This window comes from Mobula birostris, chromosome 9 (genome assembly GCF_030028105.1).
Source record: "Mobula birostris isolate sMobBir1 chromosome 9, sMobBir1.hap1, whole genome shotgun sequence".
NCBI classification, from domain to species: domain Eukaryota; kingdom Metazoa; phylum Chordata; class Chondrichthyes; order Myliobatiformes; family Myliobatidae; genus Mobula; species Mobula birostris.
The window spans coordinates 97,213,135-97,230,314 of NC_092378.1; the positions used below are offsets into that span (position 1 = coordinate 97,213,135).

The window sequence follows — 17,180 nt, forward strand, 5'->3', positions numbered from 1 at the left end:
CCTTCCATATTTCCTTCCTCTTGCGATCCGTGTATGACACCCTTCCTTCACCATTACATCTGTACACATGGGGGATGAGAGAGGACCCGAACTGTAAGCTCTGTGGTCAAAAGGAAACACTGGCTCATATCATGTCCGGGTGCAAAACAGCTCTATCTCAAGGACGGTATAGGTGGCGCCATGATAAGGTGCTTCTGGCTCTTGCTGACACACTAGAGCGGGAGAGATGCAAGAAGAGGATGGCTGGCACAGATTTGAGGAAGGCCATCACCTTCATCAGAGAGGGAGCCGGGCCTTTCGTGACCAAACAACCAAAGCCCAATCTGCTGCTAACGACCAGGTCCTGGGAGATGAGGATCAATGTGGGAAGGAGGTTGCAGTTCCCGGATGTGGTGCACACAACCCTACGCCCAGACATTGTACTGTGGTCAACCAAAGACAAGAAAATAATTCTGGTTGAGTTGACTGTGCCGTGGGAGGAGGGATGGGAAGAGGCCCACGAGAGAAAGGCCTTGAAGTACCAGCCCTTAGTGCAGGAGTGTAAAGACAAGGGATGACAGGCATGGTTGTTCCCTGTGGAGATCGGCTGCAGAGGTTTCCCAGCCAAATCAGCATGGCAGTTAGCTCTGGGCCTGGACGAAAGGAGCAAAAAACAAGCAGCTTGTAGGATGGGGAAAGAGGCAGAACGCGCCTCTTAATGGATTTGGAGTAGGCGAGAGGAGGGGAGCTGGAAGCTAGGAGCAGATGGGCAGTGATTTGGCCACCACTGCCAGCCCGCCAACTAGAGAGTGTCGTGGTTAAGGGTTGAAACACTCTATGAAGGTTGGGAACCACCTGATGACATCTGCTCCTGGCTGAAGACTGCGGTTACCTGAAAAGGTATCTGGAGAATGCACCGTAACAGATGTATGTAACAAGCAGGCAGCAAGTGCAACCATTCCGCATAGGCTGATTTTCGCCCGGTAGTGGGATTATGAACTGATTCTTTGCAATTGTTGGATTTCTAATTCCCAGAAATTATCTGGTGGTGTTATAATACTGCAGTGGTAATTAATTCCAATCTTCTACTGTTCTCCAAATATATTAAGCAGACATATAAATCTGTCATATATTCACCAGGAAATTTAAGTTGACGAAACCTGTTGAATTTGTAGCTTCTATTGTTTTCCTATTAACTTCTGTTGCTTGTTCCTGCTTTACTGTAAATACAGTTCCATTGATGAATTGCAGGTTGCTATGGCCCTTTGTGGACTTTCCCCCCACTTTCGGGCTGCCAAAGCCAAAAATAGGAAAAATTGGTAAATTATGGCATGTCAGTCCATGGCCGCTTCTTCTACCACAATGAAGCCACTCACTGGTTGGAGGAACAACACCTCATATTCTGTTTGGGAAGTGCCCAACCTGATGGCGTGAAAATCAATTTCTCCAACTTCATGTAATTTTTCATCTCCTCCCTCCTTTCAATTCCCCACTCTGCCCCACCCTTACCTCTTCACTTCTCACCTGCCTATTGCCTCCCCTGGTGCCCCTCCTCCTTCCCTTTCTGCCATGGTCCACTCTTCTCCAATATTAGTTTCCTTCTCAAGCCATTTCCAACTATCACCATCTAGCTTCTTTCTTCATTCCCTGTCCCTCCTCCACCCACTTGGCTTCATATATCACCTTGCTTGTACTCCTTCCCTTCTCCCCACTTTATTCTGGCTTCTCTTCCTTTACAACCCTGATGAAGGGCCTCGGTCTGAAACATTGACTGCTTATTCCTTTCCATAAATGTTGCCTGACCTGCCGAGTTCCTCCTGCATTTTGTGTGTGTTACCCTGGATTTCCAGCATTTGCAGAACCCCTAACATGAGAAAGTCTACAGATGCTGGAAAACCAGATCAGTGTAAACAAAATGCTGGAGCAATTCAGCGGGTTAGGCAGCATCCTTGGAAGTGAATTAACAGTCAACATTTCGGGCCAAGACCCTTCTTCAGGACTTTGTGTTTTGATCTGCCACAATGTTCCAAAATAATAAATGGACACCTCTCTGCTTACTGGTTGTTGAGGTTCTGGAAGACCGGAAATTTGCAAATATCATTCCACTCTTCAAGTAGGGAGAGAGGCAGAAGAAAGGAAACTATAGGCCAGTTAGTCTGACCTCAGTGGTCGTGAAGGTATTGGAGTCGATTGTTAAGGATGTGGCTTTGGGATCAGCTGGTGGCGCAGTGACATCTGCGCCGGACTCCGGAACGGAGGTTCCTGGGTTTGAATCCAGTTGGGCCACTCCCGAGTACGCTTTCCATCCATGTCGGGTTGAGCTCGCAACTCGACCTCATAAAAATAAAGAAAAATACTGTGAAACGTCTGTGCGAGGAGTGGCGCCCCACACAGCCTTCCTAAAAACAGGTACAATGTAAGGCATGAAAATGCCCGACGCTGGCCTCTCAGGCCTGAGTCGTCGTTGTCGTCGTCATCATCACTTGGCGTACTTGGAGGCACATGATAAAGCAGGCTGTAGTCAGCATGGTTTCCTCAAGGGAAAATCTTGCCTGATAAATCTTCTGGAATTCTTTGAAGAAATAACAAGTGCAATAGACAAAGGAGAATCGGTTGATGTGTACTTGGATTTTCAGAAGTTCTTTGACAAGCTACGAGCCCATGGTACTACAGGAAAGATTCTAGTATGGGTAAAGCAGTTGCAAAAATTGGCAATAAAGGGAGCTTTTTCTTGTTGGCTGCTACTGACCAGTGGTATTCCACAAGGATCTGTGTTGGGACTGATTCTTTTTACATTATATGTCAATGGAATTGATGGCTTTGTTGCAAAGTTGCAGATGATACAAAGATAGGTTGAGGGGCAGGTAGCTTTGAGGAAGTAGAGAGGCCTGCAGAAGGACTGAGACAGAGCGGGAGAATGGGCAAAGAAGTGGCAGATAGAATATAGTGTTGGGAGGTGTAAGGTCATGCACCTTGGTAGGAGAAATGAAAGGTTGACTATTTTCTAATGGAGAAAAAACACAAAAATCTGAGGTACAAAGGGACCTGGGAGTACTTGTGCAGGATTCCCTAAATGTTGGTTTGCAGGTTGAGTCTGTGGTGAGGAAGGCAAATGCGATGTTGGCATTCATTTTAAGAGGACTAGAATATTAAAGCAAGGAAGTAATGTTGAGACTTTGTAAAGCACTGGTGAGGCCTCATTTGGAGTATTGTGAGCTGTTTTGGGCCCCTTATCTTCAAAAGGATGTGCTGAAACTGGAGAGGGTTCAAGGGAGGTTCACAGATGATTTCCGGATTGAATGGCTTGTCATATGAAGAACATTTGATGGCTCTGGGCCTGTATTCACTAGAATTTGGAAGAATGAGAGGAAACCTAATTGGAATGTATTGAATGGTGAAAGGCCTTGATAGAGTAGATGTGGAGAGGATGTTTTCTACAATGGAGGAGTCTATAAGACGGGAGGACACAGCCTCAGAATAGAGGAATATCCTTCTAGAACAGAGATGAGGGGAAATTTCTTTAGCCAGAGTGTGGTGAATCTGTGGAATTCGTTGCCACTGGCAGCTCTGGAGGCCAAGTCTTTATGTATATTTAAGGCAGAGGTTGATAGAGGGATACGGGAAGAAGGCAGAAGATTGGGGCTGAGAGGGAAAATGGATCAACCTTCATGAAATGGCAGAACAGACTCGATGAACCAAATGACCCAATTCCGCTCCTGTGTCTGATGGTCTTTTAAAACTGCTACCTTCACAAGAAGGTAATTGCAATTCCTCTGAGTCATAGAGTTATGCAGAATGGAAACAGGCTCTTCAGGCCATCTCATTCATAGTGACCATCCAAGTTTTCTTCTGGTGCTACTCACGTTTGCCTGAAGGTGGCTTATTGCTCTCTAAACCTTTCCTATCCGTGAACCTGACCAGATATCTTTTAAACATTGTAATTGTACCTGTTTTTACCATTTCCTCTTGCTGCTCTATTCACATATCCTCTTATTTAAAAAAAAAAGGCCCATCTGGTTCCCTTTAAATCTTTCCCTCTATTTTAACATATTCCCACTGGTTTTAGACTTCTCTACCATGGGAAAAGGACTGTAGTGATTCACTTTATGCCCTTCATAATTTTAAGTCCTCTAAGGTTGCCACTCAACCTCCTTTGTTTCAGAGAAAACAGTCCCAGCTATTTTGGTATTTCCTCATTACTCAAACCCTCCAGTTCCAGCAGCATCTTTGCTAATCTTTTCTGCACCCTCTCTAGCTTAATCACATCGTTCCTGTAGTATGGTGACTAGAACTGACTACACTATTCCAACTGTGGTCATGTCGATGTCCAGTATATCTATAACATGGCATCCCAACTCTGGAAATCAGCATTCCATCTGACGAAAGCAAGCATGCCCTACCCCGCTTTCACTATTTCACCTACTGTGTTGCCACTTACAGAGAACATGTACTTGAACCCCCACACGCTTTGACCCCTTTCATTTACTGTGCAAGTCCGCCCTCGTTTAACTTCCAAAGATACATCACTTCACGCTTGATTTCCATGTGCTATTCCTTTGTCCACTTTACCAATTGATTTAAATTTTTTGTAACTTTAGCCTTATTCACTACACACCACCAGTGTTGGTGTTGCCTGCAAACTTATCATTCCAGCTCCATTCTCATCTAAAAGATTGATATATGTTACAAGCACCAGAGGAACCAGCACTGTTCCTATAGTTCACCATGAATCACATGCTTCCAATTTGAAAAACAAACTTTCACTACCAACCTCTGACTACTCAGAATCTCATGATCTGTCCTTCCTGACCAGCCTAACATGTGGGACCTTGTCAAAAGCCTTATTGAAATCCACGTACATCCTGCCCTCATCAATCCCTTTGGTTACCTCTTTCCAAAAAAAAAAGTTAAATTTGTGAAACACAATTTCCTTTGCACAAAGCTATGCTGATTATCCTAATCAGTACTTACCTTATGCAGATAGATCCTACCTCTTAATCCTCTCCACTGACTTATGGACCACTGATGTTAGGCTCACTGGCCTGTAGTTCCCAGTTTGATCTTGCATCCCTTTTAAATTGAGGCACAATGTAAGGTACCTTCTGCTACTTCACCCAAGGCTAAAGAAGATAAAATCACTGCCAGTGTCCCAAAAATATCTTCCCTTGCTTCCCAAAATGTACTAGGGCACAGTTGGTTGGACTTGGAATTTGCTTTTTTTTAACGCATCTGAACTTTTTTTTTGTTATATTAGCATATTTCAGGACATTAATGGTTGTCCTCCTTGAAACCTCGAACTCCTATGAGCTTCTCCATGGGAAATAGAGATGAGCATTCTTTTATTTAAGAACTTGCCCCAACAGCCCTCTGCACATAGCCAACCTCACTAATCATTAATGTGGTCTGTTTTTTCCCTAGTTGCTCCTTTTGCTCTTACTACACTTATAGAATTTCTACATTTTGCCCTCGTTTTCTTTGGGTAAATGGAAAATGAAATATCATTATCACAGAAGCATCAGCATATACGCATGGATTTATGTATTTATATTTATTTATTGAAATACAGTGCCAAATAAGCCCTTTGAGCTGCACCGCCCAGCAATCCCCTGATTAACACTAGCCTTATCATGGAACAATTTACAATGAGCAATTAATCAGCTAACCAGTTTGTCTTTGGACTGTAGGAGGACACAGGAGCACCCGGAGGAAACCCATGCAGTCACAGGGAGAACGTGCAAACACCTTACGGGCAGCGGTGGGAACTGAACCTGGGTCCCCTGTACTGTAAAACATTGCACTAACCATTATGCGACCATGCCTTTAGCCTTAATTCCTCTACTGCTATTTTCACTGCTATGCTGTAGGTATTTCATTTTAGCAGTTCTGTCAGAACAGCCTGTTCTGCTTTCAGCATGTTTGGGTTTGAGCTAAAGATGAAAGGTTATGTTGTTCGACTTAGGAATGTTGTGTTAGCCAATCAGGATGGTGGAATTGGGAGAAGGTTCTAGAGAACGCTGGGCTGAAAGGTTTTTGTGAAGGACACTGCTGTGGGTCGAGGTCTTCTTGGCGGGAGCTGGGAGGAGACAGGAGGGAAGATGGCTCAGGATGCTGTCCCTGTTGCACTAGGTGCTTGGTGCAGATGAACAAAAACTCCCGTGGGGGAGCCAGTTTGTTTTAGGTGTATTTCGAGCAACATTTGGAAGGTTATGTATGCTTTTATGCAGACTGGGGGTCCAACTCATGAGTTAAAGACAGCTTCAAGATGAACTCCAACTTGAGTGCACATTTGAACTGGGTTAATTGTAATGGGCCCTTTTTATTTTTTCTCTTTCTTTTCCTACTAACTGTAGGATAAAGTTAGTAAATATGCTAAATATGCTGTAAATATGCTTTCTTTATAATTGTATGCAATGTACAATCTGATATTTCTTGCGGATGGGCAATTGCGGGGGCCAGTAATTGCACAGTATTCACACAGATTGGGGCTCAGGTGGGTGAGACATCCCAACTTCCTGGGTTTGGTGGGACCCAAGCCGTATCAACCCTAGACGTACGGAGTCTGAGAAAGGTGGTTTTCTCACTGCCGAGTCCAGTGGCTGTTGGTGAAGGGCTAACAAGCCACATCTCTAGAGAGGCCCAGTAAAAAGGGGGTTTCACTTAATTAACTTAGCAAAACTTCCTATCATACTTTATGATTACTGTTTTACAACTGTTTATAAATAAAACATTGAAGGGCTGCTTTGATGCCAAAATTTACCAGTGAGAAAAAGATGAAAACACTCTTTGACTAAGAATTCTGCTTTGTTCCGAGTAGATATATAAAACACTCAGAACTTTTTTCCAAATTTCTCTGGGTCGATTTCACTTGGTCTTTAAATTTTTTTTCTTGTATTCAGTATTTGCCAATAAATATGGTCCTAATCCAAATATGGAAAGAATAATGACTTCCTGTGCCTCTAAATCTTTGCTAATAGCCCCGGGAGGGGAGGGTGGGTTAATCCTGATTTATGGTTTCTGTTATCAGCATTTCAGGGGATAATCTCACCATTTTGGTCTCCAAACAGAAAATGGAGTATCCTCCCCAACAGTGAGTTTTGAATGTGGTAAGCCGACTGACCTTGGTCTTGTTGCAAGTTGGCAGTAAGTTGAACCTTTGCTGCTTTATTTCTGGACTCTGTTTCAAGAAGCTTCTTTAACAAGCATAAAAGGACTGTGTGATCTGAGAAACTGGACCTTCAGTGCTGGTGGGTCTTGGGAGTTGGGTGTTGAGCAGACTTGAGGTTTGATGTTTTTCACTGCACTATAGAGAAATACTCAAAACTTACAATTTCCATTGCAGAAAACTGCACTTCTGGCAACCTATCCACTCAGTTACTAAGCCTGCCAATTTCCACCTCTATAATGTTGCCTGACAGTGTCGTTTATTTTATCTGCTGCTGTGACCTTCCTGCTTCCTGTTGTGTCTGGACAGTTTCAGTACACTCCTGACCAGCCTCCTGCTGTGAACCTGTGAACTTGTTCTGTCCCCTTTTCCCATCCATTTTCCGGAGAGATATAAAGGAACCCATACCACTAGTTGGCAAGAGAGCAGCAGTAGTTCTCTGGTTTTGCAGCCAATATATGTTGTGTTCAATCAGCATCACTAAAATAGATTATCTTATCATTATAAGTGTTTGTGAGACCTCACCATTCATAAAACTCACTGCTATATTTCATAATTTACATAACTGACTACTCTTCAAAAATATTTATCACCTGTAAAGTACTCTGCAAGGTCTGTGTGTCCTAAAAGGTGCTGTTTAAATGAAAATCCTTCCTCTGCAATGTTGGTGTATTGCGGTTCCAGCTGAGGGTCACCGGAGGGCATTCAGAAGCAGAATTTGATACAATACCTGCAGCCTACAGTTGTGCTGTCATTGTTAACTTGGTTGAGATGAAATAGGGTGCAACCAAGACTCTCATGTGCAGCACATTGGGAACTGAAACTGTCAGCAAAAAATATGGTAGAATTCCTCATGCAATGTGTGTTTATTTTTGTTTTTCAGAGAATTCGAGCAACTGTGAACAGCCAGGAACAAAAGCGATTGCTAATGGACCTTGATATTTCAATGAGAACTGTGGATTGTTTTTATACAGTCACATTTTATGGAGCACTGTTTCGTGAGGTAGTGAACAATATATATTTAAAGAGAGAGGAAATATCTAGTTATTCATTTTGAGAATTAAAATTGTGAATTCCATAGTGGCCAAAGAAAGCATCAACATTCTCCAACTTCTAAGAATGCTGCCAAATGGGATTAATGTAGATTGCCAAAATGTTGACATAGATGCAGTCAGCAGAAGGGCCTGTTTCTATGTCATACAACTCTGTCAGGGAAAACTGCTCAAAGTAAACTTGTGATGAGTTTGGAACGGAAGACAATTATTTGAATCAAAATGATCTTTAAATTGTAATGTGTGTACATGGCAATCTTCATGTATATCTTATTTCATAGCTGATGTCTCAGTATTTACGTGCCTCATATTTGATCTTGGTGCATTTATGTTAATTTGAAATTTTAGCATTTTGACATTTTTCTCACTATTATTCTGAGACCACCTTTTAGCACAATATTGATAAACCTGACTGTCCAGGCAGACCCAGTATCTCTGCCTGCTCGCCCCACTGAACTTGTGTCAGCATACTATTGTTGCAATTGTATTTCAACGCCTCTTCCAAATGCCCTAGTTGTACTGTTAAGATGCATGCAAGCTGTCTCTGTATTGATTGAAATGGTGTCATGCAATGGAATTTATGGATTGCTGCCAACACATTAGTGATAGTGTAGAGTTTGTGCTAAATGTGTAGTGGAATGTCGAGATCTCAAATTAAACTCTTGGTTGCAGCCTTTACAGAAATGATAAAAAATCAATCCGTTCAAAGAAGCAAAACTTAGGTTTTAAAACAAAAATAGTTGTTTACCACAGTGACACCACTGCAATATCACACAGGTCTGTAGGGTCAACACTTGCAATACGTTTGATGAATAGCTATTGTGTCAGAGTTGTACAGTAATAAAGGGAGCCTTTGGGTCACCACGTTCATGGTAACCTTTTTTGGTCATTTACACTAATTCTATTAGCCTACATTAGGCTGTATCTTTCTATGCTTTTGTCTGTTTAACGTGTCTGATCCATTTTAAACATAGTAATTGTGTCTGATTTTGCTGCCAGCTCTGGCATTTCCAATATCAATACTCTATTATTTTTAAATGAAAACTTGCCTCTTCAATCCTCTTAAAGCTGCTTCTGCTCACTGTAAACCTGCACTTGTTTATTATACTCCCTACTATGGGGAAAAAGAGTTTGACCACCTACCCTACCTACGTCTCTCATAATCTTCCCATAAGACATTGTAGCAGAATTAGACCTTTCAGGCCATCGACCATTGCTGATTTATTTTGCCTCTCAACCGCTCTCTTCTGCCTTCTCCCTGTAATGTTTGATGCTCGCGACCAACTTGCACTTCAAGTATAGCCAATCCATAGAGTCACCATCCTCTGGCTAAAGAACTTCCTCCTTATCTTTGTTCTGAAGGAAAAGTCCTTTCATTCTGAGGCTGTGCCCTCTGGTACAAGACTCTCCCACGATTGGAAACATTATCCCCACATCCACTCTACCTAAGCTGTTCAATATTTGGTAGGTTTCAATGTGATTTTCCCCTCATTCTTCCAAACTCCGGTGAATATAGACCCAAAGCTAACAAACGGTCCTCATATATTAATCCCTTCGTTCCCAGGATCATTCTTGTAAACTTCCTCTGGAACTTCTCCAATGCCAGCATTTCCTTTCTTGGTTTAGAGGCCCAAAACTGCTCACAATACTCCAAGTGTGCTCTGACCAATGCCTTATAAAGTTTCAGCATTACATCCTTGCTTTTATATTCTCGTCCTCTCAAAATGAGTGCTAACATTGAATTTGCTGCCTTTATTATCAATTCAACCTGCAACTTTAAAGAAACCTTGCATGACAACTCCCAAGTTTCTTTGCACCTCTGTTTTCTGAATTTGTTCCCCATTTAGAAAATAGTCTACACCTTTATTTCTTCTACCGAAGTGCATGAGCATACACTTCCCTTCACTGTATTCCATCTGCTGCTACTTTGCCCATTCTCCAATTCTGTCCAAGCCCTTCTGCAGCCTCCCTGCTTCCTCACACTACCTGCCCCTCCACCTATTTTTGTAGCATTTGCAAACTTGGCTACAAACCATCAATTCCAACATCCATTTCATTAATGTATAGCATAAAAAATTGTGCATCCAACACTGACTTCTGTGGAATGCCACTGGCAGCCAATCAGAAAAGATCCCATTATTCCCACTCTTGGCCTTCTGTCATTCAGCCTATCTTCTGACCATGCTTGTATCTTCCCTGTAATACCATGGTCTCCTATCTTGTTTAGCAACCTCATGTAAACAATGTCCACTGGCTGTCCTTTGTCTATCCTGCATGTTATTTCCTCCAAGAATTCCTGGAGATCTGTCAGGCAAGATTTCCCCTTAAGGAAACTATACTGGCTTTGGCCTATTTTATTATGTGCCTCCAGTGCTCTGAAAACTCATCCTAATATGACTCTAACATGAAGCAACTACTGAATTCAGGCTAACTGGCTTATAATTTGCCTTTCTCCCTCCTTAAAGAGTGGAGTGTTGTTTACAATTTTCCAGTCCTCCAGAGCCATTCCAGAATCTAGCAATTTTTGAAAGATCGCTACTAATACCTCCACAATCCCTTCAGCTACCTCTTTCAGAACCCGCAGATGTGGTCTATATTGTCCAGGTGCCTTACCTGCCTTCAGATGTTTCAGCTTTCTAAGCACCACATTCTTACTAAGAGTCTACACTTGTGTCTTCCCACAGCACACTCAAATTTCTGGCATTCTGCTGGTGTCTTCCATAATGATGATTGACACACAATACTTATTCAATTCATCAACCATTTTTGTTTCCTAATACTACATCTTCAGTGCCATTTTCTTGCCTCTCTTATACACTTTATATAATTGAAAAAAAATACTGGTACCCTCTTTTATATTATTGGCTAGCTTACCTTCATATTTTATCTTTTCACTCTTCATTTTGTTTAGTTGACTTCTGTTGGTTTTTTAAAAAATCTTCCCAATCTTCTAGCTCCTTTTTTTTTCTTGTTTTGTTCTATGCCCACTTTTTTTGTTTTTGTGTTGTTTTGACTTCTCTTTCATCTTCCCTTTGGAATCCTGTTTCTTCTTTGGGATGTACCAATCCTTAATGCTTTACCAGGTCACTCGCCACCTCCTTTACTCCAGGACAATCAATTCCAGTCTATCTATTTCATCCCCATAACTAAAGTTTTCCAATCCAGGCAGCATTCTGGTGAATCTCCTCTGCACCTTTTCCAGTAAAACCACGTCCTTTCTAGAGTAGATTGATCAGAACTCCTCACAGTAGTCCAAGTTTGGTCTAACTAATATTTTGTAAAGTTGCTGTTTAACACTGCAGCTCATTAATTCTGCGCTTGTCAACCCTTCGAGGACTCATAAGATTTATTCAGTGCATCAGAGGTGCTTTGAAATGATATTAAAACCTGTTGTTTCTTTTCTGTGTTTAACTTCAGGGCGATGTGTGGATATGTATGGAGCTACTGGACACGTCACTGGACAAATTTTATAAAAAAGTGATTGAGAAAGGAAAAACATTCCCCGAGGATATTTTGGGAAAAATAGCTGTGTCTGTAAGTTTAGTTCTATGATAAATACTGCATTTACTGGCAAATGTACCTTAATGCTCACTGTTGTTCGATGTGCCTATACGAGTCAGAGCATGAACTTCACTGATACGTTGATAACTCAGTGGCTAGCTCATAGAAATTATATTTCTTATAATAGTTAAATATTTGTGCTTGTCCATTCTTCACAACAACATTTTGAATAGAATGGTGATTCCACGATTATGTTACCAGATACCAGGACTAAATCCAGAAACTAGAGTTCAAATCACATCATCACACCAGTGAATTTAATTTTGGATTATCTAGAATTCATTAAAATTCTTGAGAAAATTTTAGTTTTATAATCTGTGGTAATAATGACCACAGACTGCGGGATTGTTAAAAAGAATAGGTTCACTAATGGACTTAAGGGAGCAACCAGCCTTTACTGGCCTGCATGTGTCTCCAAACCCATCAATGTGACTGCCTGTTTAATGTCCTCTGCTTAACTTGTTCAACAGGATTGCTGCATGAAAATCTGTCACATTAACAGGCTGGCTTTCCACTGGAGACATGAGACTGCAAATGCTGGACTGTTGAATTAAAAAAAAAGCCACTGAAGGAGCTCAGTCTGTCTCTACCTGATACGATAATTATCCCTTTGCCTCCTGCTTGTCTCGCTAAGTTTCTCAGTTTATTTGTTTTTTTTGCTGACTTTCTGTTAGGCTGAAAAACAGCTGAATCCAATAAAATCATTTGAACTTTGAAAAATTAGCTAGACTTTGAAAATATCCATGTGCTTAATAACTTTACAGACTAATGTTTAAGTCCCATCTCTAAGTGAGAGATGATGGTGACTGATTTCAAATCTGTATAGCACCATATGACTGTGTGTTCACTGCGTTACTGGTCCAGAACTTTTATCTGCTTTGCTTTGCTAACACAAATATGTATTGGTTAGAAGATGAATATGTGAATTTCAGTAAGGCAGAATTTCACACTGGAGTTGTTGGAAGGCCCTAAAGTAGCTGGCCTATAGTACAACTTTCTAATTAGTTGATAAAGAGCTTAGCAGTTAAGCAACAATTTTGGCTTTCTTGTTATAAACACTTCTAGTAAGTGCTCATTTACTAGGATCAGTGTTAATAAATCCTGACAAATAAGTTGAGAGTAGCAGACAGATAACATCTAGATCCAGCAAACTCTTTGACCAAGACTTAATAATGTTTGAAATCTCATCAGATTAGGCAGCATCTGTGGAAGGAGAACCAGATGATAATATTCCAGGTACAATATCCATCAGATTTCAGAAAGAAAGAGAAATTTGGGTTTTCCATCGCAGAGAAAGTGTTGGGGGGGGGGGAGGGTGGGAGGTGGAGAAGGGGAATATCTCTAAGGTGAAACCAAATGATTTGATTATGGTCGCACACATGAGGTAATCTGCAGATGCTGGAATTTCAAGCAACACACATAAAAGTTGCTGGTGAACGCAGCAGGTCAGGCAGCATCTCTAGGAAGAGTCCTGACAAAGGGTCTCGGCCCAAAACATTGAGTGTACCTCTTCCTAGAGATGCTGCCTGACCTCCTGCGTTCACCAGCAACTTTTATGTGTGTTGATTTAATTATGGTGCTTAGAATCCCTTTAAGTTCCTTTGCATATTATGTTTATAACAGCATTATAGGATGTGCCCATTATGTTATTAGAAAATGAAATATTGTGTCAAAATCACAGATGGATGACAGGCAGAAGTAGTTAGTTCTGATGTAGACAGTAAGTACTGTATGCTTCCTCAGAATGGCAAGTGGAAGACCATAATGTGGGCACCATGATAACCTAGTGGTTAGCGTGACATTATTGTAGCTTGGAGCATCAGCGTTTCGAGTTGAATTCCTACATCATCTGTAAGGAGTCTGCATCCTCCCTGTGAAATGTGTAGTTTTCTCTAGGTGCTCCGCTTTTCTCTCACAGTACAAAGGCAGACTGTTTAGAAAGTAATTGGTCATTGGAAATTGTCCCATGATTAGGCTAGAGTTAAATCAGGTTTGCTGGGCAGCATGGTTCAAAGGGCCAGAAGGGCCTAATCTGTACTGTATCTAAATAAATAATATGGCCAGGTAGAAAATGAGGTATTTTTCCTCAGGTTTGAATTGGACCTTGTCATAACTGCTCAGGAGGCCACAGACAATTTAGAGGAGATGGTGGATTGAAGTGGCACACACCTGGAACATCATTTATCGTAGCATGCCAAACCCGGATGCTCTACAGAAGTGTATAGGTGCTGCATTTATCGAGACTGAATGTGGCACACTGAATTAAAAGTCGTGTAAGTCAGGCGCTGCCTCATCTGACAAGACTGCTTGGAAGCGTAGAGGTGGAAGGATATTTGTTACAGCTCTGACACTTGCATGGGAGAGGGTGTGGTTGGTGGGAATGGAAGAGTGAACTAGGGTATTGTGTAGAATGAGTCTTTTGAAATATCAAGAAGGAAGGAGGTTACACAGTGGAGATTGCTGGAGATGCAACATTAAATGTGGTGCTGTGGCGAAATGGGAACTGTTTATTTCATTCCAGGAGAGCAGAAGTGTGGGAAATAGGTGAGATGCCATCAAGGCCTCTGTCCACAATGAGAGGAAGCCATGGTTTAGGAATAAGGAAGGTATTTCAGAGACACTTCAGCTAAATGTCTCATCATCGGAGCAAATGCAACAGATGTGGAACTGGGGAAATGGAATTGATCCCTTGCAGCAGGCAGGATGGGAGGAAATACAGTTGAGGACTGAAGAAGACCTGAGTGGCTGACCTATTTCCTGGGAGGTCTACAAATGTTGCCTGTATGTATTTGGAACTGCATTAGAATTAGTTAATTACTACAGATATGTACTTCAGATTTAAAACATGCTGGAACACAGAATGCTGGGCCAGAGAGTTTATACTTGTATATCTAATATCACCAAACTTGCTAGACATCTTCACAGTTAGCAAAGCAAAGTCAAAAGTTGCTGTGCACCATCCATGTTAGCCCATTAATTGCTGACAAATGCAGAAATGCAGCTTACTTTGTGACAAAAGTGTATGCTTTTGGAAAAAATGTGGTTGTGGTTTTAATAATAACAGATGATCCCTACTTAAGACAGAGGGGTATACTTAAAGAATATAGAGACAAAAGCTTGAAGACTAGATATTTAACATGATCCACAATGTCTTGGAAATAGTGAGAAGAACCATCAAGATCATAAGACTGGTTAAGTAGAAATCTATTATCAGTCATTGAGTTAGAATATCCAATCCGCATACCTTGACTTCATTCTATCCTCCTTGGTTCATTCCCTTCCCACCTACATCAGCAACATTTCATATGTTCTTGATCTCCTCCACAACTTTCTGTTCACTGGCCCTGACTACCTCATTTTCAGCTTGGATGTCTAATCCCTATACATTTCTGTCCCCATCAAGAAGGCCTTAAGGCTCTCCACTTCTTTCTCAACAAAAGACCAAACCAGTTCCCTTCCACCGCCACTCCCTCCTCTGTCTGGCAGGACTGGTCCTTGCCCTCAACAGTTTCTCCTTCCGCTCTTCTCAACTCCCAATTTCTCCAAACTCGAGGGCTAGCCGTGTGCACCTGCATGGACCTCAGCTTTGCCTGCCTTTTTGTTGTCTATGTGGAACAATCCAGGTTCCAAGCCTTCCCTGGTAATGCTCCCCAACTCTTTCTCTGCTACATTGATGACTGCATTGGTACTGCTTCAAGCATGCATGCTGAGCTTGTCAATTTTATCAACTTTGCCTCCAACTTTTACCCTACTCTTAAATTCGCTTGGTTTATTTTTGACACCTCTCTCCCCTTTCTTTATCTCTTTGTCTCCACCTCTGGAGACAAGCTGTCTACCGACATCTTTTATAAACCTACTGATTCCCATGGCTATCTTGACTCTACCTCTTTCTACCCTGTCTCCTGTCATTTTTCTCAGGTCCTTCGTCTCCACTGCATCTGTTTGCAGGATCAGGCTTTCCCTTCTAGGACACCAGAGATGTCCTCCTTCTCGAGGGACAGAGTTTTCCTTCCTCCACCATTGATACTGCCCTCACCCACGACTCCTCTTTTCCCAGACATCTGTGCTCATCCCTTCTTCTCACCACCTTTGTAGGGATAGAGTTCCTTTTTCTTCATCTACCACCCCATGAGCCTCCACATCCAACACCTCATTCTCTGCAACTTCTGCCATTTTAATGGGATCCTACCACCAAAACGTCTTTACCTCCCACCCCCACTTTCCATTTTCTGCAGGGATTGCTCCCTCCTAATTTCCTTGCCCATTTCTTCCTCCCCTCTAATCTCTCTCCTAGCACACATCTCTTCAAGTGACAGAAATATTACATCTGCCCATTCACCTCTTCCTTCACTTCCATTCAGGGCCCCGAGCAGTCCTTCCAGGTGAGGCAATACTTCACCTGCGAATCTATTAGGGTTGTCTGTTGTGTCTGATGCTCCTGATACGGCCTCCTCTGTGTTGGTGAAATCTGTCATAAATTGGGGGACTGCTTTGTTGGGTACCTTCACTCCATTTGCCAAAAGTGAAAAATTCCCGGTGGGCAATTATTTCAATTCCTATCCTCATTCCCATTCTGACATGTTGGTCCATTGCCACGATGTGGCCCCTCTCAGGATGGAGGAGCAACACCTCATATTCCACCTAAGTAGCTTCCAACTTGATAGGATGATTGATTTTCTCCTTCTGGTAATTATTTTCCCTCCGCCTTTCCTTCCCTTCTATTCCCCTCTCTGGCCTTTTACCTCTTCCCCTCACCTGTCTATTGCCTCCCCTGGTGTCCCTCCTTATTTCCCTTTGTCCCATGGTCCAGTCTCCTCTCCTATCAGATTTCTCCTCCTCCAGCCCTTTACCTTTCTCACCCATCTGGATTGACCTATCACCTTCTAACTTGTCCTCTTTTCCCTCCCCCCAAGTTTTTATCCTGGTGTCTTCCCCCTTCCATCCTAGTCCTGCATGAAGTATTGACTGTTTATTCATTTCCATAGATTCTACCTGACTTGCTGAGTTCCTCCAGCATTTTGTGCATGTTGCTCTGACTTTCTTGCATCTGCTCTTGTGTTTATGATTGGCTTATAATGCTTCAAAACATTTTTTCTGTAGTGTTATATGGAAAGGAAGGTGGACTGATGTTCGTGTGATTTTGCTGTATTTTCAGACCATTAAATAAGTTTTTGGCTATTCTTTACAGATTGTGAAAGCATTGGAACACTTGCATAGCAAGCTTTCTGTAATTCACAGAGGTGAGTGCATTCATTTCAAACGAGGCAGTGCATGGCAAGCTACTTATTCAGTCATGGGATGTGAATGTTGTTGGCAAGCCATCTCTGCCTACTACTTTTCAAGGTGCTGGTTGCCATTTTAAATCATTGCTAACTTTGTTGTAAAGGCTGTGTGAAGAGTTAAAGGATTTTGACCCACTGATGCTG

General features: G+C 42.1%; 1 protein-coding gene across 3 annotated transcripts in view; it reads left to right on the forward strand.

Moving 5' to 3' along the window:
• Positions 1–17,180, forward strand: part of LOC140202889 (dual specificity mitogen-activated protein kinase kinase 3-like) — a 154,927-nt gene that overhangs the window by 117,400 nt on the left and 20,347 nt on the right. For all 3 annotated transcript variants that reach the window (XM_072268429.1, XM_072268430.1, XM_072268431.1), the window contains exons 5-7: positions 8,025–8,144; positions 11,611–11,727; positions 16,943–16,994. In XM_072268429.1, the coding sequence (XP_072124530.1) occupies positions 8,025–8,144; positions 11,611–11,727; positions 16,943–16,994 (289 nt within the window). The remainder of the gene's footprint in view (positions 1–8,024; positions 8,145–11,610; positions 11,728–16,942; positions 16,995–17,180) is intronic.